At 44.3% G+C, this 22,388-nt stretch overlaps 1 protein-coding gene across 2 annotated transcripts in view; it reads left to right on the top strand.

Annotated features, from left to right (window-relative positions):
- The window catches only part of CFAP47 (cilia and flagella associated protein 47), a 651,611-nt gene that overhangs the window by 464,139 nt on the left and 165,084 nt on the right, over nt 1-22,388 (top strand). For both annotated transcript variants that reach the window (XM_048863833.2, XM_075132125.1), the window contains 2 exons: nt 17,481-17,656; nt 20,445-20,552. In XM_048863833.2, coding sequence (XP_048719790.2) covers nt 17,481-17,656; nt 20,445-20,552 — 284 coding nt within the window. The remainder of the gene's footprint in view (nt 1-17,480; nt 17,657-20,444; nt 20,553-22,388) is intronic.

The following is a 22,388-nucleotide window of genomic DNA, read 5'->3' as shown; positions in this document are numbered from 1 at the left end:
CTTCTCCTGCTTGGAACGTGCATGGGGATTATGTACAGGCAGAGGCTGGTGCTGGGAAGAGCAGATTTGAATCTCTACCTGTGTGTGTCAACCACTGGCCAATTCAGGGAGTGTGAGGGAACTGGTAGGCTCCAGTTATTTCCCTCCTCACGTGCATAAGCATTTCTGGGTACACAGCAGCCTCTCTTGCCAGTGACTGCTGCCTTGCCAGCCCAGCCCTGGTGTAGTTATAAAGAGCTGGGTTTCCTCTAACCTGATCGCTATGTGGGGCCAGAAAGGAATTTTTTTCTTTTTCCAAGATAGGCAGCGTGTCTGAGTTTTTTCACTTTCTTCACACCAGGCTGGAATCAGAGTGGGTGAAGATAGTATTCACCCCTCAAAAATGGGGATGAAGAAGGTAATAAATGTCAGTAAATACTGTTGCAGCTTGCAGCCAATGTCCAGCATAGGTAAGAGGCTTCAAGGGGCCAGCTGCTTGACCTTAGTGTGGGATCTAGGAAGGAGTGGTAAACCCCATTAGTCTCTGTGGCATTAGAGGTCTCAAGTCTTTGCAGATAGAGCTTTTCCTTGTCTGTACCCTCATTCCTCCTCATCAGGGAAGGGTGGTGGGATTCAGTAGTGTGTTGAATCATGAATTGAGTAGTGGGGATGTTGGCTAAGGAAGCCAGCTCTCATTCCTTGGTTGTATAGCATGAGGCCATTTTAGCTAACTAAGGACCCTGTTAGTGTCTGGTGGTTTGTGAGAGGGTAAGTCAATTCACCTCCTCCTCTGCCTCACTAATCTTAAAATTAGTAAAGTTGCAGCCTGTAGCTGTAAATTTATTTATCTGTCTGCAGCTTCATTTTTGGCCATGATCATCATGAAGGCAGTAGATTCAAGTTCCAGGAGTCTTTTGTCAGTCATCTGGATCCATCACAATCTGGCTTGGGAACAAACAGCTGACACTGTTGGCCTTAGAGAGCATGTAGGGGGTGGGAGTCATCCTCCCAGAAGGGCAGCTCTGTTGTTTTCATCACAATCCTCCACTGGGGATACTTGTAATGGAAAGAGGCTTTAATTTACAAGCCAGGTTTCTATAACAGCTTCACCAGCAGAGGTTGCCGAAGAGATGCACTTAATTGGCTCATTGAGGTACTCAGACGATGCTCCCCTTTTCTCACCAACACGGCTCACTGCTGGGTGTGTGCTCTGGCTGTGGATTATTTGTGGCACCATGTGCCATCACAATCACAGCCCAAGAGGACGGTTAGCCTCTTTGCTTCAGGAAAAGCTTGCATAACCTGGAACTGAACTATACCACTAGATATGGAGAATTTGAAGGCTTTCTATAATCATAGCAATTTTAAAGCAGATCAAACATCAGTTTGAACTCTTGACATTGTTTCTGAATAACTTTCCTTCAGATAATTATATTATTGTTGTTCTCTGATTATAGGTATAATGCATATAATTATGGATGTATTTTATGCTAATGCTTATAATTATATACTTTGTAAATCAGAAACATAACTTCATACCTGTCATATTATTTTCCCATAAATCCTAAAGTAAATGAGAAAGTGAAAGCTGTTCTTGAAAACTGAGTAACTTGAAGTTATGAACCATATCCTAAGCTTGATTTTTAAAAGTATGCTTTCATAACAATTGGTAGCATAAAAAGTAATGTTCTGTGAAAGAACTATGGCGGCATTCTTCCTGGAAGAAAATAAAATTTGGGAAGACTATAATTATTAATCACTTGAACTAAAAGCAGTTTGGCAAATAAATCAAACCAGAACATCTTTACAGATCTCATAAAATGGTAGTTATCAAAAAGGAGGATAAATGACTAGAGTTTGAATTAAATTTGTTGTTAAATACATACAAGCTGCAAAAAAACAAAAAACCCCAACAACCCATATTAATCAATTATGTGGTTCAACACAAAGGGGGCTAATGTAGATCATGTTATGCCAGTGAGACGACAGCTGAATTTGGCAACAGACTGTTAAACAATAATCAGAAGGTGGTTTCATATTTTGCTACATGAGTGGTCATATTTGTGAAAAATGGTTGTCAGATGTGTGGAGAAAGAGAGCAAATATATTACTATACTAGTTTGTCACTTAATCTGTAGCTGGTATTCCTAGATCTCTGCTTTTAGTAAGTTCAAAGCATCAGAGCAACAGTATTATTGCTAAGCCTCTACATTTGAGTCCAAAGCCAAAAATTTAAATGTGAGGAGAAAGAGAATGAAAATTTTATAAGGTTTTCTCACATCTGCTAATTAGTTATATGGAATTTAGAATTAAGTGTAAAAACAACAACTGTTGAAATGAAGGGCTAAATTCTCATATCAATTACACTGATGTAAATCCAGAGTAATTCAATTTTAATTAGTAGAGTTACTCTGGATATGTCTGTCTGTTTGAGAGCAAATTTGGATGTAGTATACATTATTATATTTAATGTAATGAGAATGAGGTTAATTTATTTTTTCTTCATAGTCTCCCTGTTACTATTTTCTTCATCTTAATAACTATGCTGAGCAAGCAGTTTTGAAAATTTGATATTCAGCAAAATTGTGGATAGAGAGCCAGATTTTATATACTGTCTTACAAAAAGTCACTTGTGTTTTGTTTTATTTTATTTTTCTATACTTCACAGTAAGTGTAAAATAAATTACTATACTATATAAGTTACTCAGAATATATGTACAGTGGTATGTTGTGATAGTTCTGGTTAGGGTGGGGTTTTTTGGGGGGGCAGGAGTTACACTGAAGTACTTACATTTTAAGACTGTATCATAGGACTTGATCCTGCAAATTGGTGTGTTCTGTGGTCTCACCAGTTATGAATGTAAGCACATTTTCAAAGTCAGTGGACTACTCTTGTGCTCTGGGCCACAATGCTCAGTAGCTTGCAGGATCAAGTCTCTACAGCACATGTAAATGAAGTAAAATTTAAGTGTAGTGACTCAGTATAATTGTCCAGGTCAAAATGCTTTATTTTGTTTTACTAATTTTTTACAATTACAGCAATATTTTTCAAGGCCGACACGAATGTAATTCTGTAAACTAAATTACATGAGGAATGCAGTGGACTTGTGGTCTCAGACTTTGACATGGAAATCAAATGCATGTGTATAATGTATAGAATGTAGTCCAGTTTAGGCACCAAGAGCTCTTACTTTATTTCATGCTTTGCCAGTAGAATGAAGTGTGAAAATTAAAATATATCTGATATTAATTGCAAACCATTCACATGTAGTGCATTTCCAGTTTTCACTGAGGGGGAAGAATGTGGGCGATGACTGGGTATTTGGATGGGCAAGACAGTGGCAATAGGGAAAGAATTGAATAACAGAGTTAGTCATAAACCACACCAAAATCTGCAAATATTGGCACCAAAAATGTGTCTGTTTTTCATCAAAATTCTCCAACTATCTCTGCTGGCTAAGTTTAAAAACTCAACAATGGATCATTTTAAAGCAGGTTATTCATCTGGTTTTTAGCCAGACAGTTCTGTTTTTGTAAGGTTTGTACCTCTCCAGTACCGGTATAAAACCACAGAGAGGGTTTTGTCTGGTATCCTCGTGGTTGCCTGGAGGATGCCATTTTTCAGTGTGTTGCTCTGCCCTCACGGGAGTGACCCACACATACCATGCAGGTGAGGTTGCCGGCAGGGGTGGGACAGGGCACTCAGCAGAATGGTGTCCACTATGCAGAGTGACAGGTTACACTGGCGAGTAAGATCAGGCACCATTCCAGAAGTTCATGCAGCTGAGGGGATGCCCTATATTCTAGGGATGCATCAGTGGCCACAATTTTAAAGGGACTGTCAATTTATATTTACTTTTTAAAATAATGTGTTAAAAATTCCTGTGCCATGAGCAGTCTGTCTATATTATTAATTTCTCATAGAATTTTGTTCCAAAATATGTGGTTATGACAAGTAAGTATCTCAGACTGGTGTTCTGAAGACCCTAGTATGGGTTTATATACCCTGAAATCTAAGGTGTTATTGCAGCTTGGGTAGACATACTCACGCTAGTTTTACCCACACTAGCTTTGCTAAAAATAGTAGATAAGATGCGCCAGCATACATTCAGCATAGACTCACAACTTGAGTACATACCCAGGGTCCCCGGCTAAGTATTGTGACAGACTCAGACCAGAAGGATATAAGACAGTAGTAAAAGGCAGGTATATCAGCTTCAGAATGAGCAGGTCCCTGTTCCCTGGATAGCCAAACAAAGGCTACTCCAGGCTAATCAAGACACCTGATGCCAATTAACCAGTTAAGGTCGTTTGGCTAATGCCGGCACCTGGCCACATTTAACTGGCAAAGGGTGAGTTAAGGCTGTTAGGCTAATGGAGACAGCTGGAACCAATCAAGGTCTCACTCATACTGCTTAAAAGCTTTCCTTTCCAGCCCCCTTGATGGGAAGCCCAGGTGAAAGGAGCTGGAGGAGAGGAAGCATTGCTGAATCCTGAGGGAAGGGTGAAGCTAGGAAAAGGGGACCACAGGGAAGTGGCCCAGGGAATCAAAGCAGCGTCAGTGGTGAGGGGAAAACCGCCAACAGCTGCTACTATTAGGATCCCTGGGCTGGAACCCAGCGTAGGGGGTGGGCCCAGGTTCCCCCCTCCCTGCCATGCTTTACAGAGATCCCCTTGAGAGGGGAAGCAGACTTTCCTCCAAACAGGAGGCCAAACTGCACCTACTGAGCTCTAAGGAGCAACAGAGACTGAGTATTCCACCTTCCCACCTCCCATACTGGCCTGTGATGAAAGAAGCTCAATAAGCTGTGACCTTTGCTGCTATACTGAAAAAGGGAGGTCATATTGAGGGCCTTAGCAAGCTTCTGAGGCCACTGAATCCACCTGGAGGTGTGGGATCCACCAATACAGGCTTGGTAGCTTTGTCATAGTATGTACAGTCCGTGCTGTTGCAGCTACACTGCTATTTTTAGCAATGCTGGAGTGAGCAGAGTAGGGGACAGCCTGAGAACATGCACATGGAGTATAGTTTTGAAGCCTTGGCTGATGCCATCTGTGTGGGTTCCCAGAAACAAAAGGGGAGCTGCTCCTGGGGAAGGCATGAACAATGAGATCTTCAGGCCTAAAGCATCTCCTGCTGCGGGAAGGGAAAGTAGGGGAACCAAGAGCCACCTCTTTTGTGGGGTGGGGCTGGGGAAGAAGAGAAAGAAAAGCTGTTTTGATTATTATTAAAGCTGTTGGGGAGAGGCTTCATCTGCCAAAATAGTCTTTAGGAGTGGAGGTCCCACTTCTCAAAGCAATAGTTCAAGAGAGGACATATCTTTTCCCCAAATAATGTCATTGCAGAAAGGGCACCTACTCTGCCAAATGGGATGGGTACACCCCCATGTCTCCCAAAATGATATTACAGGGCTGTCCAGGCCCAAAATACAATTTAACGACATGAGAATAAAATTAAAATACCTTTACACTCCAGTCTCTACCATATGGACTGGAGAAGCTGCTTTACTTGCACACTCTGCCTATATGTAGGAGAGTGTATGCGGCTTCCTGAAGCAGCGTTTCATTATTTCATGGGGAAAAGCTTAAGTGATCAGAGGGTTTATTAACCTAGATATACAAGAGATGGGAGGAGCTCTATAGAGAGGAAGGATTCATGCGTCAACCCTAACAGGGAGAGGGAAGATGAGAGAGAGCAGAACTAGCTGGGTGCATGGAGAGACCCAGAGAAATAACTTTCCTCTGGGTCTGCACCCTGAGATTACTCCTATCTTTAATCAGAGATCTTTCAGAACCAAAGGCATTGATAATAGTGTTAGTATTAATTTATTATTTATGAATTCTGAATCAGTGAATTGCATGGATGTTCTTGACAGTTATTCTAGAGAAGTTTTTTTGGTGGATGAACACACGGGACAAGTTTAAGTTTGTTTCTGTGAATCTCTAGTATACTATGGCTGAAACCTAAAGTTAATGATACAATTTATTTTTCTGTATAAAACTTTAAGAAGTGAGAAGCAAACCTCAAAAGTTCAGCAGTTAGCTGTTGTCCAACCCAAAGTTATCAGGTAACATGTTTTTTTTAAAAAATTTTACCTAAACTTTTCAACATTGTTGGGCTTGTAGAAATAGGCTGAAAAAATTTAAAAGCAGAATTTGTTTCTTGATATTTCTCACTTTTCCTGCTTCCAGTTAGGCTACAAAGATCTCAAGAACTGCTTTTGCATTTTATACTTCCTGAATCCGAGAACTGCATCAGTGGGCAAAAATGGAAAATTTTGAAATTCACAAAACATTTGAGTTTAGTTGATTCCAAAATTTGGAAGAGGAAGTTCTTTAATATTAGGGATGGGCAAAGAGGTTTGGATAAAGTCAAAGGAATGCAATAGTCTTGAGGTGTAATTTGTGGTGAGTTTTATAAATTAAAAAATCCCACAATTTTATTTTTAGTCCTAGATGATTTCTGATTGTATATCTATACATATCAATGCCAGTAATGACTGTATAGTGGTTCTTCTAACCTGTGATAGTTGCAAAGAGGCATGCTAGCATAATGATTTTAAGTTTTATTTATGGAGCTACAAAGTTGTGGAATCTGAGTTAGCTACAAGATCACACTCAACCAAATTAATTAATATTTAAGCTCCACTGTTTTGAGTACCTCAGTGCTGGGTGGACTACCACTAAGATTAATATCCATGTAAGTATTTCATCAATAAGTTCATAAAAACAAAGCAAAAATTGAATTTTTTATTAGAATTGGAAGATCATTTTCAAAGGTAAAGGAACATTTTCAGTTCACCCATAGCTACCTGGAAGAGAAGTAGGAGTTTATAACAGAGTAAAAACAAGAGGCCTTTGCATGTGTGGGAGGACCCACTAAGTATGCACATTATCATTTGATTTTTGGCCAAGTGGTCGCCTAAAGCTAACTTGTCTTGGGAGTAATCACAATGGGCAAAGTAACAGCCATTCCCTTTCTCATAGATTCATGTTGATAGATTCCAAGGCCAGAAGGGACTATTGTGATCATCTAGACTGACCTCCTGTGTAAGAAAGGCCATAGAACTTCCCCAAAATAATTCCTAAAGCATATCTTTTAGAAAAAATATCCAATCTTGATTTTAAAATTGTCAGTGAAGGAGAATCCAACATGTTTATTGGTAAATTGTTCCAATGGCTTATGTACACCTTACTGCCAATATGAGTTAGTCTAGCTTCAACTTCCAGCCTTTGGATTGTGTTATATCTTTCTCTGCCAGATTGAAGAGCCCATTATTAAATATTTGTTCCCCATGTAGACACTTATAGACTGCAACTGAGTTGCCCCTCATCCTTCTCTTTGCTAAGCTGACTAGATTTAGCTCTTTGAGTCTATCACTACAAGGTATATTTCTTAATGCTCTATTCATTCTTGTGGATGTTCTCTGAACCTTCTCCAATATATCAACATTCTTCTTGAATTGTGGGCACTAGAAGTGGACACAGTATTCCAGCAGCGGTCACATGAGTGCCAAATACAGAGATAAATTAACCTCTCTACTCCGACTCAAGATTCCCCTGTTTATGCATTCCAGGATCATATTAGCCTTTTTGGCTAATAATGTGGCAGCTTATGTTGAGCTGATTATCCACCAGGACCCCCAAATCATTTTAGAGTCACTGCTTTCCAAGAGAGTCCCCCATTCTGAAGTATGGACTACAATCTTTATTCCTAGATGTACATATTTACATTTAAATATATTAAGAAGCATATTGTTTGCCTGAGCCCAGTTTCCCAAGTGATCTAGATCGCTCTGAATCCGTGACCTGTCCTCTTCATTATTTACCACATCTCCAATTTTGCATCATCTGTAGACTTAATCAGTGATGATTTTATGTTTTCTTCTAGGTCGCTGATAAAAATGTTCCCTCAAAACATAAAAACAAATTGAACAACCACCTGTAAGTCTGTCTAAAGTATTGTAAATCTGGCTGGGAACTGCTGCTGCTTTAGCTCTTTTGTTTCTGCTCCAGTAGATATTGCCCTGGGCCTGTTTGAGAAACACCTGTTTCAAAGAGTAGATGGAAATCTTGTAGTTCTTCCTGGTACTGTGCCTCCACATAAAGGGCTAGGTGCAAAAGTAATGCATTTCAAGAATCACTCGAGACATTTATAACATACACACCAACTAAAGATGCCAGTGGAACTGCTCTCATGATCATCCCTGCAATAACAAGCCTGTGAGTGTGTGAGTTGTCCATGAACACAATGGAGGGAAAGGTGTTTGGTATGGAACAGGTTTCTTTTGTAAGTTTCTAAGGAGATACTATAAATTCTTCTTCTAGTGATTGCTCAGGTGTATTCCACAGTAGGTGTGCGTGCTCGCCACGTGCACCGGTGCCGGAAGTTTTTCCCTTAGCAGTACCTGTACGGGGGGGGGAGCACCGCTGTGACCCCTGGAGTGGCACCTCTATAATGCACTAAAAGGGGAGCTGTGCACTCCCCCCACCCTCAGGTCCTTCTGGCCACCAATGAAGGTAGTCGGAACTTCTTGCTCCAGTTCTGCTGCAGCCTTTTCCAATGTTCTTAGTAGTACCTCTAGTTAGTGTTAGCAGTTAGTAGTTAGTAGTTTTAGTTGTTAGAGTGGGCTCGGGGTAAGTCCCGTGCCCCTGGCTTCAAATCGGGTGGCTCCTGTCACCATTCCATGCCAAGGAGCGATCCGCATGCTGAGTGTCTTCGCTGCTTGGGTGAAACTCACTTGAGAGAACGCTGCAAGATCTGCAGGTCATTCAAGCCGCGGACTAAGAAGGAGTGGGACATCAGGCTCCGCACTCTCCTTATGGAATTGGCACTGGCCCTAACTCCGGCACGCCGAGTGGACTCGGCGCCCGGCATCGCGTTTTAGGTGCGCGGTGAAGTCCCCTCCTCCAGCCGGCACCGCTCCCCCGCCAAGAAGCAGGGGAAGAGCTCCGCCTTGCAGTGGCACTGAGGGAAGGAAAGGGAAGAGGCTGCTCCCATGTCGGGCAGCCCTTGATTTCCCCACCCCGCCCCCCGGGCCCGAAGCCTCCAACTTGTGATGAGTGGAGCAGCCCAGCACCGTTTGCGCATGCGTCTCCAGCAGTCAGGATGCCATCGACACCAGAGGTTTTCCAGGCTGCGTGAGTGTTAGCCGACGGCCAAGGATGTTTGGTGAGGTGCCAGCTATGCCCGTTTATACCATCCGTGACTTTAACCGCTAGGACGCACTGTCCCTTCGCGGCTGGCAGCCCGGGCTAGGCTGACGGATGCCCCAAGGTCCTAACCACCCGTGACTTTAACTGCTAGAGCTCAGAGCTCCTTCGCAGCGGGCAGTCAATACTGACTGACAGGTGCCCCAATGGCAGCACTAAGAGCCTCTCCACACCCGTGACTTTAACTGCTAGAGCTCAGAGCTCCTTCGCAGCGGGCAGCCAGGATTGACTGACAGGTGCCCCAAGAGTTTTCCCCGTGGAGGCGGCACAACTCAACGCTAGGCTCTTAGTACTCTCACCTAATGGCCAGGCTTTAGAGCCAAAACGGCTGAGGTTCTTTAATTGTGTCGGCTGCTTTACAGTAAACCAGAGAAAACAAGTCAGGCTTATGCACAAATGGTTACCAAAATTTATTAAGCTAGATTCTAATCATGTGGTTACAAAATTGCTAGTGCCTACTTATTTAAATGTAGAGATGTTACACACACAAACAAGGTACAAAACTGAAGCCACAATCCCAAAGAAAGAAAACAAAGTATAGAGCTCTATTTCAAAATATGTGTACATTAAAGATAGGAGATCAGGTGTGGGTGCTTCTTACCCTCCTTGCATCTCTCGATTCCAGCGGTGCCAAGCCAGGATCGGTCACTCAATTCCGTGGAAAGACGAATAAGGGACAAGGCTTAGGGACCCTCTTAGCTGCAGAAGCCTTGGGAGGCTGTCACTTATCTGACCAGCAGATAGATAGTGAAAAGCACTCAAAAATCATGGTGCTGTAGGTCCCCTACTTATACCTCTGTACTCCTTTATTCTCTTTCTCCTTTCTTATGCCAAATTGAGGCTGGTCTGTCGGGGTGATGCCAGCTTTCGCAAGAGTAGTTTATACTTGCAAGGGAGAGAAACAATAAGTTTCGACTACTGGACATTTCTTTTATCAGGGTAAATATTTTCCCACCTAGGATGTTGGTGTGTGTGCATCACGCTATTTAGTAGGGGCTAAGAGCCATGTCTGTCACAGGGCCTCTGCCTGCTGTGAGCTTAATCGTTGTATCTGTTCCCAGAGGCACATTGTAGCAGCACACCTGTGCTTTCACAGCTTCAAAGGCTGTGCTGGAATATATGTTAGGTGCCCTGTTCCGGCTTCCTCCTGTGTTTCCAGCAATGCTGGTCTGGGGGGGGGGGGGGGGGCTGGCTGTCTGGCTACAGCGAGACATTTTGAGTTTGCTGGTACCAGGGGCACCACTGATGACGGGCCCTCGGTCCCTCAGCAAGCCGCCGCTGGGTGCTCACCAGACCTCCCCGGTGCGGCACAGCTCCCACTCTGAGGACCGCTCCTTGCCTTGTTCGACGTGCAGTGGCCAGTCATCTCACAGCCCACGCCCGCCCTTGATGCCAGTCAGGCTAACCGGTTCACCGCCTGGACAGGAGTCTCGAGGTCCCTCCACGCTGCGCAGTAGTGGACACAGGCGCTGTAGACGCTTCTCCTCGCGTCGCAGCTATCGCATCCAGTCCCGACACCATCGACGTCGACGCTTCCTTTTGAGTTCCTGCTCTGCCAGACATCACAGTTGGGACTCTCCTTGCGATTCACCGGCACCAGAGCATCGCAGCCCCAGGCTCCGGGGCGAGTACCGGAGCAGCACTTTCAATGGGTACCAATCCTGGACGTCGAGGTCCCAGTTCCGCGGAAGATGACATCACAGGCACCATCACTCCCGCCACTCCTATGGGACCGTGTGTTCGGTGACCTCAGCCTCAGCACCCAACCGCCCATCACTGGGTCGTGGGGCTCAGTCGGACCAGCTGGCACCGCCAGGGCCCCAACTTGGACAGTGGCAAGGGGCCCCGTGGCAGGGGCAGTGGTGCCAATGGGCACTGTGGCCACAGATGCTCACCCAGACGGGAACCTGTTAGGTGGCTGGGGCATCCCAGGCCCCATTGGCCTCTCCATCTCGGCCGAGGGACAAGTCAACAAGTCACAAGTCGGCAGCCCCTCGCCCGGACTCCGACCTGGGGGTTGATTCCTCAGTACTGCCAGAGGCCCATGTTTCCAGGCCAGCCCTCTCTCCGGCACTGGATGATGCCATAGCAGCACCGCTGCCCATTATGCCACAGGAGGATTTCAAGGTGCATCAAGACCTGTTAAAGGGGGTGGCGTCCAACCTCCTGCTGCAGGCTGAGGAGACAGAGGGCCCATCTGACACACTCTTTAATGTGCTGTTGTCCTCGGCACTGGGCCGTGTGGCCCTACCCCTCCACCAGGGAATAGCAAACATTTCCAACACCTTGTGTCAAACTCCCTCTTCCTTGGCCCCCATTTCCAAGAAGGCTGAGAGGAAGTACTTTGTGCTGGCTAAGGATCACGAGTACCTCCATTCCCACCCAGCACCTAATTCTCTGGTATTGGAATCGGTTAACCACCTGGAGCGACAGAGCCAGCCCGCGCCCACCCCCAAAAACAAAGACTCCAGGAGACTGGACTCCTTTGGTAGAAAGGTTTATTCCTCTGCAAGTTTCCAGCTCAGGGTGGCCAATCATCAGGCCCTACTGAGCTGATATGACTTTAACTTATGAGGGTCTCTGCCAAAGTTTGAACCACTCCTCCCAGAGCAGCAGAGGAAGGACTTCAAGGGTCTGGTGGAGAAAGGGGTGGCGGTGGCCAAAGCATCCCTCCAAGCAGCGGCTGATACGGCAGCCCGTTCGATGGCTTCCGCCATATCCATGCTCAGGGCATCATGGCTGCTCCTGTCCAGGCTGTCGGTGGAGGCCCAGGGAAAGGGTTTTTACTCCTGGTATTTCCTGATCCCCAAGGCAAAAGGGGGTCTCAGGCCCATCCTGAACCTGCAGGATCTCAACCTCTTCCTGGTCCGTTCCAAGTTCCGCATCGTGTCCCTGACCTCTATTATCCCCTCCCTGGACCTGGGGGACTGGTACGTGGCCCTGGACTTTCAGGACGCGTATTTTCACATTCACATTTTTGAGGGGAACAGGTACTTCCTCCGCTTCCTAGTTGGGTTAGACCACTACCAGTTTACAGTCCTTCTGTTTGGCCTATCCACAGCACCTAGGGTTTTCACAAAGTGCATGTCCGTGGTGGTGGCCTGCGTCAGACGGCAAGGGGTACAGATCTTCCCATATCTGAACGATTGGCTTCTCAAGGGCAACTCTCGGGCCCAGGTAAAGGTCCATGTGGAGCTGCTCAGGTCCACATGTGAAGCTCTTGGTCCAGTGGTAAACGAGAGCAAATCAACGTTAGTTCCGGTACAGCACATAGAGTTCATCGGGGCACTGCTGGACTCCTCCAGGGCCGCAGCATTGCTCCCACTGGGCAGGTTTGAGGCCCTATGAGATCTCATTGCCTCGGTCACGGGGTTTCCGGTGACAACGGCAAGAGTGTGCCTTCAGATCCTGAACACATGGCGGCATGCACGTATGTGGTCTGCCACGCCAGGCTACTTATGAGGCCCCTCCAGCTGTGGCTAGCCTCTCAGTTCTGTCAGGCCCGGGATGGGCTGTACAAGGTTCTCATGGTCCCGTCCCCTATACTTACCTCCCTGCAATGGTGGTCTTACCCAAACAATATGCTGCAAGGGGTTCCCTTTCGGGAGGTGACCCCATCATTAGACCTGGTGTCCAATACATCGGACTTGTGCTGGGGAGCTCACACAGGGAGTATACAAACCCAAGGGAGGTGGTCGGCCTTGGAATTGTCCCTCCACATAAATGTCAAGGAACTCAGGGCAATTCATTTGGCATGTGTAGCTTTCAGCACTCACCGTCGTGGCAAGATGGTCAGGGTCCTTACGGACAACACTGCTGCAGTGTACTACATCAACAGGGCGGGACTCGTTCCTTGGCCCTCTGTCTGGAAGCCCTGCGCTTATGGGAGTTCTGTATAGGCCACGATATCTCCCTGCGAGCTTTTCACCTGCCCGGCGTCCGCAATGCACGAGCTGATTTTCTCCTATCAGTACGAGTGGTCGCTCCACTCGGAGGTCACTCACCTGCTCTTCCGAGAGTGGGGAGTTCCTTTGGGACCCGCTAGAAGCAGCGTTGCTCCAGGGGAGGAGTGGGGAGGGGGGCGATCTCGGACGCCTTCCTCCTACAGTGGTCAGGCCAGCTGTTGTATGCCTTCCTACCATTTCCCCTCATCGGCAAAGTCCTGCAAAAGGTAAAAACAGACAGGACGCATGTCAACCTCATAGCCACCAGCGTGAGCCTACCAGCACTGGTACGGGACCCTCCTACACCTCCTAGCAGCCCCCCCCCCCCGAGGAAGTTGCCACTTTGCCCAGACCTCCTCTCACAGGACAGAGGCCGTCTCCTCCATCCCAATCTAGCCACGCTCCACTGGAAAGGGTGGCTGCTCAGTGGCTAGGTGAAGAGGAGAGGAGGTGCTCAGAGGAAGTCAGGCTAGTCCTCCTAGAAAGCAGGAAGCCATCCGCACGCCGGGCATACCTGGTGAAGTGGTCCAGATTTTCCAGATGGGCAGGGTCCTGCACTTAGGACGGAAGAACCCAATGCACAGCTACAGACTAGGGACCGAATGGCTAGGCAGCAGTTCTGCGGAAAAGGACCTAGGGGTGACAGTGGACGAGAAGCTGGATATGAGTCAGCAGTGTGCCCTTGTTGCCAAGAAGGCCAATGGCATTTTGGGATGTATAAGTAGGGGCATAGCGAGCAGATCGAGGGACGTGATCGTTCCCCTCTATTCGACATTGGTGAGGCCTCATCTGGAGTACTGTGTCCAGTTTTGGGCCCCACACTTCAAGAAGGATGTGGATAAATTGGAGAGAGTCCAGCGAAGGGCAACAAAAATGATTAGGGGACTGGAACACATGAGTTATGAGGAGAGGCTGAGGGAGCTGGGATTGTTTAGCCTGCAGAAGAGAAGAATGAGGGGGGATTTGATAGCTGCTTTCAACTACCTGAAAGGGGGTTCCAAAGAGGATGGCTCTAGACTGTTCTCAATTGTAGCAGATGACAGAACGAGGAGCAATGGTCTCAAGCTGCAGTGGGGGAGGTTTAGATTGGATATTAGGAAAAACTTTTTCACTAAGAGGGTGGTGAAACACTGGAATGCGTTACCTAGGGAGGTGGTAGAATCTCCTTCCTTAGAGGTTTTTAAGGTCAGGCTTGACAAAGCCCTGGCTGGGATGATTTAACTGGGAATTGGTCCTGCTTCGAGCAGGGGGTTGGACTAGATGACCTTCTGGGGTCCCTTCCAACCCTGATATTCTATGATTCTATGAGAGTGGGGAGCCTCCCCATCATCCTCATCACTCCAGCTTATCCTTGAGTACCTCCTGTCCCTTAGGACCCAAGGGCTGGCACCCGCCTCTGTCAGGGTACACTTGGCAGCTATATCGGCCTTCCACCCACCGGTGCAAGGCCACTTGGTCTTTTCCCACTCTATGACCTCTCGTTTTCTGAGAGGCCTAGACCGTTCATTCCAGTATGCTAGATCCCCCGTACCGCAATGGGACCTAAACCTGGTGTTGTCCCGTCTCACAGGGCCCCTCTTTGAACCCCTGGCCACATGTTCCTGGTCTTACCTCTCATGGAAAGTCGCATTGCTTGTAGCAATCACGTCAGCCCAACGTGTCTCGGAGCTCAGGGCCTTGACCTCGAAACCCCAATATATGGTCTTCCACAGGGATAAAGTCCAGCTTCGCTCACATTCCTCCCAAAGGTGGTCTCCGCCTTCCATATGGAGCAGGACGCTTTTCTTCCAGTGCTCTGTCCTAAGCCCCATTCCTCCAACGAGGAGCGCTGCCATCACGTGCTCGATGTGCGTAGGGCGCTGGGCTTTTATCTGTATCGGACCAAGCCCTTCCGCAAATCCTCACAACTGTTCATTGCCTTGGCCAAGCATATGAAGGGGCAACCCACTTCCACCCAGTGCCTTTCTCGCTGGATCACCTCGTGCATACGCACGTGTTGCGATCTGGCAGGGGTTCCCCCGCCACCGATCGTCAGGGCGCACTCTATGAGGGCTCAGGCCTCATCGGCGGCCTATGTAGCTCATGTCCCTGTCCAAGACCTATGTAGGGCTGCCACTTGGTCCTCAGTCCGCACGTTTACTTCGCATTATGCAATCGTCTCCCAAACTAGAGATGATGCTGGGTTGGGCAGGGCGGTATTGCATCCCGGAAACTCATAAACTCATACCCACCTCCAACAGATATAGCTTGGAGTCATCTACTGTGGAATACACAAGCAATCACTCGAAGAAGAAAGGACAGTTACCTGTTCCGTAACTGGCATTCTTCAAGATGTGTTGCTCAGGTGTATTCCACATCCCGCCCTCCTTCCCCTCTGTCGGAGTTGTCCGGCAAAAAGGAACTGAGGTTGGGGGGAGTGTGCAGCTCTCCTTATAGCGCGATATAGAAGCGCCACTCCAGAGGTCGCAGCGGTGCTCCCCCCGTACGGGTACTGCTAAGGGAAAAACTTCCAGTACCGGTGCACCTGGCAAGCACGCACACCTACTGTGGAATACACCTGAGCAACACATCTCGAAGAATGCCAGTTATGGAACAGTTAACTGTCCTTTATTTTGAATAAAATGATTTTTAAAAAATTGACAGTTTCTTTTTAGACAGACATTCAAGTATTTCCCTTTTGCTATAAAGATATTTCTTAAACACAATCATACACATGCCTTTATAGTTCTTCATTTTGAAGCCCTTAGCAATAAAATAGTAAATACATTTAGAAATTTGTTTAAACCAGTAAAAACTATTAATCTGAGCTTTAAAATATTTTATTGCAAATTTAATTTGCATCTTCCTGATGCAAGGCACTTGAATGATTTAAACTGTTGGTGTAATACTACCATCTGTAGAACATTAAATTCATTTTATGTGTGTTCAACTCCAGCAGCCATTTTCTGTAAATGTAAAGGAATGCATTAAATTGTAGGCAAGTGCAATGTAGGGCTAAGCAGCTGAGAGTGGGATGTAAAATATTTCATGCTAAAATTTTACTATCTTTTCATTTTCTCAGATATTTTGTTCTGTTTTTGTCTTATTTCATATTAAGGTAGGATTCCAATTTTTGTACTTCAAGCTGTGGGCCATATTCGGTTCTGAGTAGGCTGACCAGACAGCAACTGTGGAAAAAATGGGACAGGGGTAATAGGTGCTTATATAAGAAAAAGTCCCAAAAACAGGACTGTCACTATAAAAATGGGATATCTGGTCACCCTAGTTCTGAGAATCACATTGTCTTATGCACAGAAAAGAGAATGTGCTGCACGTTGACAGCCTTTGGTTGGAGAATGGCAGAAAATAGGAATGCACGTTAACATGTTTTTCATGAGTGAGTGCAGTACTAGAAAAAGGAACATGGTTTGGAGAAAGTGTGTGCGGTACATGTAAAAACCAGCAAAGGGTGGGCCTCCTTCAGTAAAATACTCCATCCCTACCTGGATGAAATATTTCATCTCTGATGTGGAATAAAGCTTGGATATAAAGTACATAGGGCCAAACTCACTATACGCTCATTTGTGGCTTAATCATGACCCCTGAAATAAGACAAAGTGCATTGTTGCAGTGCTCCAAAAGTAGCCCAAGAGGGAAACATAACAGTTCTGTGGAATCTGCTTCCTCTCCCGGACTTCTAGACATGTTGTAGGTATCCAATAAAGGGGTGTAAATGTGTATCTATCCAGGCCACAGTTTTGTCTCCATCTTGTTTTTGATACCATTATGTATTATTTAGTTTTGGTAGTTTCCATGATATGCTATGTGTTTTCTGGACATTTGAGAAAGGGTGCTTTTTGCCCAAAGAGTTCACGGTTGAAAAACAGACAAGAAAATAGGGGTTAAAAAAGAGAGATAGCAAAATGGGGTTGGACTTTTAGTTTTTTACCATGTAAAGCATTATGATGGGATTTAAAAATGAAGAGGGGGGAGCCTTTCAGAAAACTTGCCAGTGACCTTGAGAGGTCACTTGGGGCTGCACTAGCTCTCTCTGCAATGATAGGATGCTGGCTAGCTTTATGATGTAAGCCGGGGCTTTGGTAGTCTGCATGGCATATTGGTGGGGAGGGCTGGCTGGAGAGCTTGATAACCCCTGATTACCAGTTGGAACAAGAAGTGACTTATGATTGGGCGATTGACTGCTGCTGCCTCTTGGTGCATTTACTTTATGTTAATTTGTTATCAAATTAAATATGGCCTATGTGCTATTAAATTCAATTAATGTAGGAGCATCTTCCTTACATCATCTTTGACGAACTTCTTTGACAGTGAAAGTCCTATAATTCATTCATTTTGTGTTCCTAGGATACCATTGGCATTGAAATTCCCGTCACTAATCCTACACATGAAACTCTACGGTTAGATGTATTGTTAATGGGTGCTGCACTTAGTGGAGAAACAATTCTTGTTCTTCAGCCAAAAGAAACTCTTTCATATGAAGTAAAGTATTCCCCAGCTGGTACTGGCACTTCAGAAGGAAGGTAAGATTCAGAGTGTAAACACGTTGTATGTGCTTTATGATATTAAGTAAAAATATTGTCTCTAGACCCTACGATAACTCCTTGACCCAAGAATGTTACTTAGAAATATATTGTGTTCTCTGTATTACTTTTTTAACATTAGATATATCAACACAAACCTGCCACTTTTTTTGAATAAATCTGATGGCTGATAGGCAGATGACAATTCGTTGATGGATATCACTTGAGCTATGTGTACATTTTCTTAGATTTTCTGATATTAAAGTAATATCTATTCCAAATTATGGACTTCAAATTAATTGTTAATTTTGTCACTTGCCATAAAGGGAGTGACCTGGAGCCATCTTTCTGCAGAAAGGGAACTAAACTAAAATGACTTCACTAAAAACAGGTGAAGAACCCTTTATCAGTCTTCATGGAAATCTATTTAGCTTGAGAATTCCCCATTAATTAGAAATGATCTTCTTAATGAATATGGAGAAGATTTAAATTAAAGATGTTTCACCACATTGGAAACTCAGTCTGTGCAGTATGATAATTACCAGTGATGAGACTGATGACCTTTTGGTCTTGGTTTCAGAGTTGCTGCCACTGATCATAGTTCTCAGCTGAACTAGTAACGGCAGGCTGCTGAACACTGCAGAATTGTAAGAATTTTTCTGAGGGCGTTGTTAATTAAACATTAGTTGGCTGAAGTTCACCAAAATAAGCAGTCCCGAAAGCAATTGTTCAAATTGTTCTTATTGATTTTTCTCAAGAAAAAGAATACTGCCAAGTATTATTGCACTACAGCTTTCAGAGGCTATAGTTTTATAGAAATGACCACTGTTAACATTCTAGTAAAATTTTCAGAGACAAGATACAGAACTGATCATTTCTGAAAGCTGAGAATGAAAATATATTTTATTTTGCTGTGTCAGAATACTCTGGTGGAGTATTTTTTTCAAGTTCATAATTTTCAGATAACAAGATATGTGCTTTTAACTTGATAGATCTATGGGGCAGTTCTTGGTTTCAGCTGATCTGAAGCATGCAGGTCAAGGGGGCATGTGCAAAGGTGGTGTAAATTTTGCACTACCCTGTATAAGTAGGGGCATAGCGAGCAGATCGAGGGACGTGATCGTTCCCCTCTATTCGACATTGGTGAGGCCTCATCTGGAGTACTGTGTCCAGTTTTGGGCCCCACACTACAAGAAGGATGTGGATAAATTGGAGAGAGTCCAGCGAAGGGCAACAAAAATGATTAGGGGTCTGGAACACATGAGTTATGAGGAGAGGCTGAGGGAGCTGGGATTGTTTAGCCTGCAGAAGAGAAGAATGAGGGGGGATTTGATAGCTGTTTTCAACTACCTGAAAGGGGGTTCCAAAGAGGATGGCTCTAGACTGTTCTCAATGGTATCAGATGACAGAACGAGGAGTAATGGTCTCAAGTTGCAGTGGGGGAGGTTTAGATTGGATATTAGGAAAAACTTTTTCACTATGAGGGTGGTGAAACACTGGAATGCGTTACCTAGGGAGGTGGTAGAATCTCCTTCCTTAGAGGTTTTTAAGGTCAGGCTTGACAAAGCCCTGGCTGGGATGATTTAACTGGGAATTGGTCCTGCTTTGAGCAGGGGGTTGGACTAGATGACCTTCTGGGGTCCCTTCCAACCCTTATATTCTATGATTCTATGATCCTGTTATAGTTCTGTGCAAAGCTGGTCTCCCTGTGTCATGCTAGAGCAACCTGAGGTCTGCTCGAAATTAAATCATGGACAAATAATTCTGAGGGTCTGAAAATGCAGTCAGGAATTGGCATGGCAAGTGCAGCCAGGCTACTACCTCTTTACCATGTTTATGCCAGCAACTGGGAGGAAGAGTGCTGAAAAATCCCTTATGGTTGCTCTGCTATCATCTTTACACTTGAGCGATCTTCCCTGGGTAGAATAATGCTGACTTCAAAGCCAGTTTATGCTAGGGGTGCAGTGTAAAGTGGTCACAGTGAATAGTCTTCAGAACTCATGTCTCTTGGTTTAAAACAAGAGCTGATCCGTCATGCAGCTCAGGTTTGCACATTGTATTTTTAGCTGCTAGAATGGTTTAACGTGTTCACTGTAATTTTATTTCACTTATTTTTGTGATTCTCCTGGCCACAAAATGAGAGAGCGAGAAAAACAAAACTGTAACAAGAATGGAATGTGTTAAAATGCCTGCCACAAAAATACACTACTCTGAGTAATCACATAGCAACAGAAAACTTTCAATCCTGAAAAGATTTGATGGTAGAATAATGAATATGCTATTGAAACATATCCTTTTGTCATGTTCTTATATATATTTCAGTTTTGATCTCTTAGGTTTTTAAAAGTATTTTCCTTTTAGAATGGACTAATGATGTCTCCCTATTTTATTTTTAGATAATGTAGCAGGTCTCCAAACGTCAAGTAGCAAACTGTTGTGATATTTGAATTAAATTAAAATTTGCTCCTATAAGTTAAAGTTGGAGATGTATTCTAGTTTTTCTGCTTTTAATATAAAAACTGCCATTTTCAACTGAAAAGTTAAGAAAGATGAAGCCTGTTGATTGCCCATGGATCTCCATAAAGATCACTGTTCATTTGTGATGGGTGTATGCAGATATTCTGTGGAGCCGTATAGAACTCTTAGTAGAAAATTCTACAAGCTAACAAAGGGGTCATTGTGTTGAACTCCATTATTTTTTATGAAATTCTAATTTGTGCTTTTATCTATCTGGACGTTATACAAAAAGACATCCCAGACAGAACTTTGTTTATATCTCTGTCTTCAGTGTCATATTCCTGTCGGAGATGGTTGGGGAGTTTTGGTATGCACTGAAGCTGACTTCAGAGAAACCATTGCCAACTACATTACCTGAAATAGAATGTGAGCTTGGAAAGTAAGTACAGCATCATACTTCAATTTAATTTGTTCCTTGGTATCAATATCTAATATAAAACATACAAACAAGTACGCATTCTGGAACTATAGCAGATTACATCTAGATGTACCATATTATTATTTGTGTTACCATAGCACCTAGCTTCCCTAGTAATAAGGGTCAAACTTGTACAGTCAGGATCTTCACAGATTGTGTCTTTAATATATTATGATACGTATTGAATTCTGCTTGTGGAAGGGTAATTTAATTGGAATTAAACTAATTATACGACTCTATATAAATTTCTCTTAAACAGCTGCAGAATTTAGTAGCAAATTATCCATATGGTAGCCTTTTTCTTACTTAATTTGAATTTAGTAATTTTGAATTAAATTACTTTGTGTTCAGCTCCTGTTGCTGCAGTTTCAAGCTCAAGAGAGTGAATATCACCTCTGGTGAATTTTCTCAATTTTGCAGACTCCAGGAACACACAAAGACCAAGAATAGTGACCGCAGACACAACCACAAGTAAAAAGTCTTATCTGTACTACAAGTTTTATTGAAGCAACAAGTAAAGTTAAAATTACCCATGCATATATAAATCATACAAAAACCCATGCAATGCCTAAGATTAGTCATACTCGCATCCTCAAAGAGATTCTAGGGTCTGATGGATATCTCAACAGATGATCGATAGAGGGACGGTTCCCCCTCGGGTTTCCCTTGGGGTCTTCCCACTTTTGCCCAACCAGGGTACTTCTTTTACATTGTTATTCTGACCATGCCACACACCTTATGCATATGCATGAGTGTTTCAACTCTTTTCCTTATGTGTACTTCCACATCCCATAAATATTGCCCTATTTTTCATAGCTTGTTTCTTAGTTCCCTTTATCCTCATTAGCATCTACTCACAACATGCATCCATGGTAACCTGCGGTCAAAGCAGGGCATTCCATAATGTTACAGTTAGGTGTCTTGTGGTCTTGCACATTACTTTGTGGTATGCTGCAGTCTTTTCTTCCCACAAAATCATCTTTTACAGTAATCTTGCAGCCTTACTGTCATAGGGTTATTTCTAGGTCACCCTCTCATGTCAAGCATTATTAAGCTACAGCCTAGTATGGTTAAGTTAAAATCTTTGAAGCCTCAGCCTGTAGGCCTTGCATTCTAGCCATGCTTTACTTACAAACCTAATACACACATCACTCCTAAACACTTGTCAATCTTATACTCCTATAATCCTACAATTTAAATCTATTTAGCATACATTGACCTAGCGTACGACCTAGCATATGAGCTGACCATAACACTGAATAATGCAATGATAAATGGATAATAAAATGAACTAATTGGCTACAATACTATAGAATTCTGCAGGTTGTCTTAAACACTCTATATGAAAAGGTACCATTCTCTATTAAGTTGTATAGGACTTTCCTTTCCTAATCATGGACCTTCCCCAGTGGCCTATTTTATAAATTGTGAACACTGCTTACCACCTTCTCACCCTCCAGAGATGTGAAGTACTGAAGTTTCTTTCCTGCAGACCTTACAGGTGTACATGAACTCTGCTTCTGTTCAGGAGGTGCATCTCCAGAGGCTGTATGTAGTAGTGATCCTCTTGTCTTTTTCCTCCTATAAAATTTCACCTTACATTCCCACAACATAATTTGACTCTCAAAACATACTTGCAGCTTTCAGGGTCAGGTTTTCAAAAGCTTTCAGCATCCACAACTGGGGCCAAGTTTTCAAAAGTGCTCAGCAACTAGAAGCTCTCCAACAATGGGAGCTGCTAGATGTTGTACACTTTTTTGAAAACCTGGACTCATGTTTTGGTGTTATCTTTAGCTA

This window comes from Caretta caretta, chromosome 1 (assembly GCF_965140235.1).
Source record: "Caretta caretta isolate rCarCar2 chromosome 1, rCarCar1.hap1, whole genome shotgun sequence".
NCBI classification, from domain to species: Eukaryota; Metazoa; Chordata; order Testudines; family Cheloniidae; genus Caretta; species Caretta caretta.
This window is presented reverse-complemented; position numbering and strand designations above follow the sequence as displayed.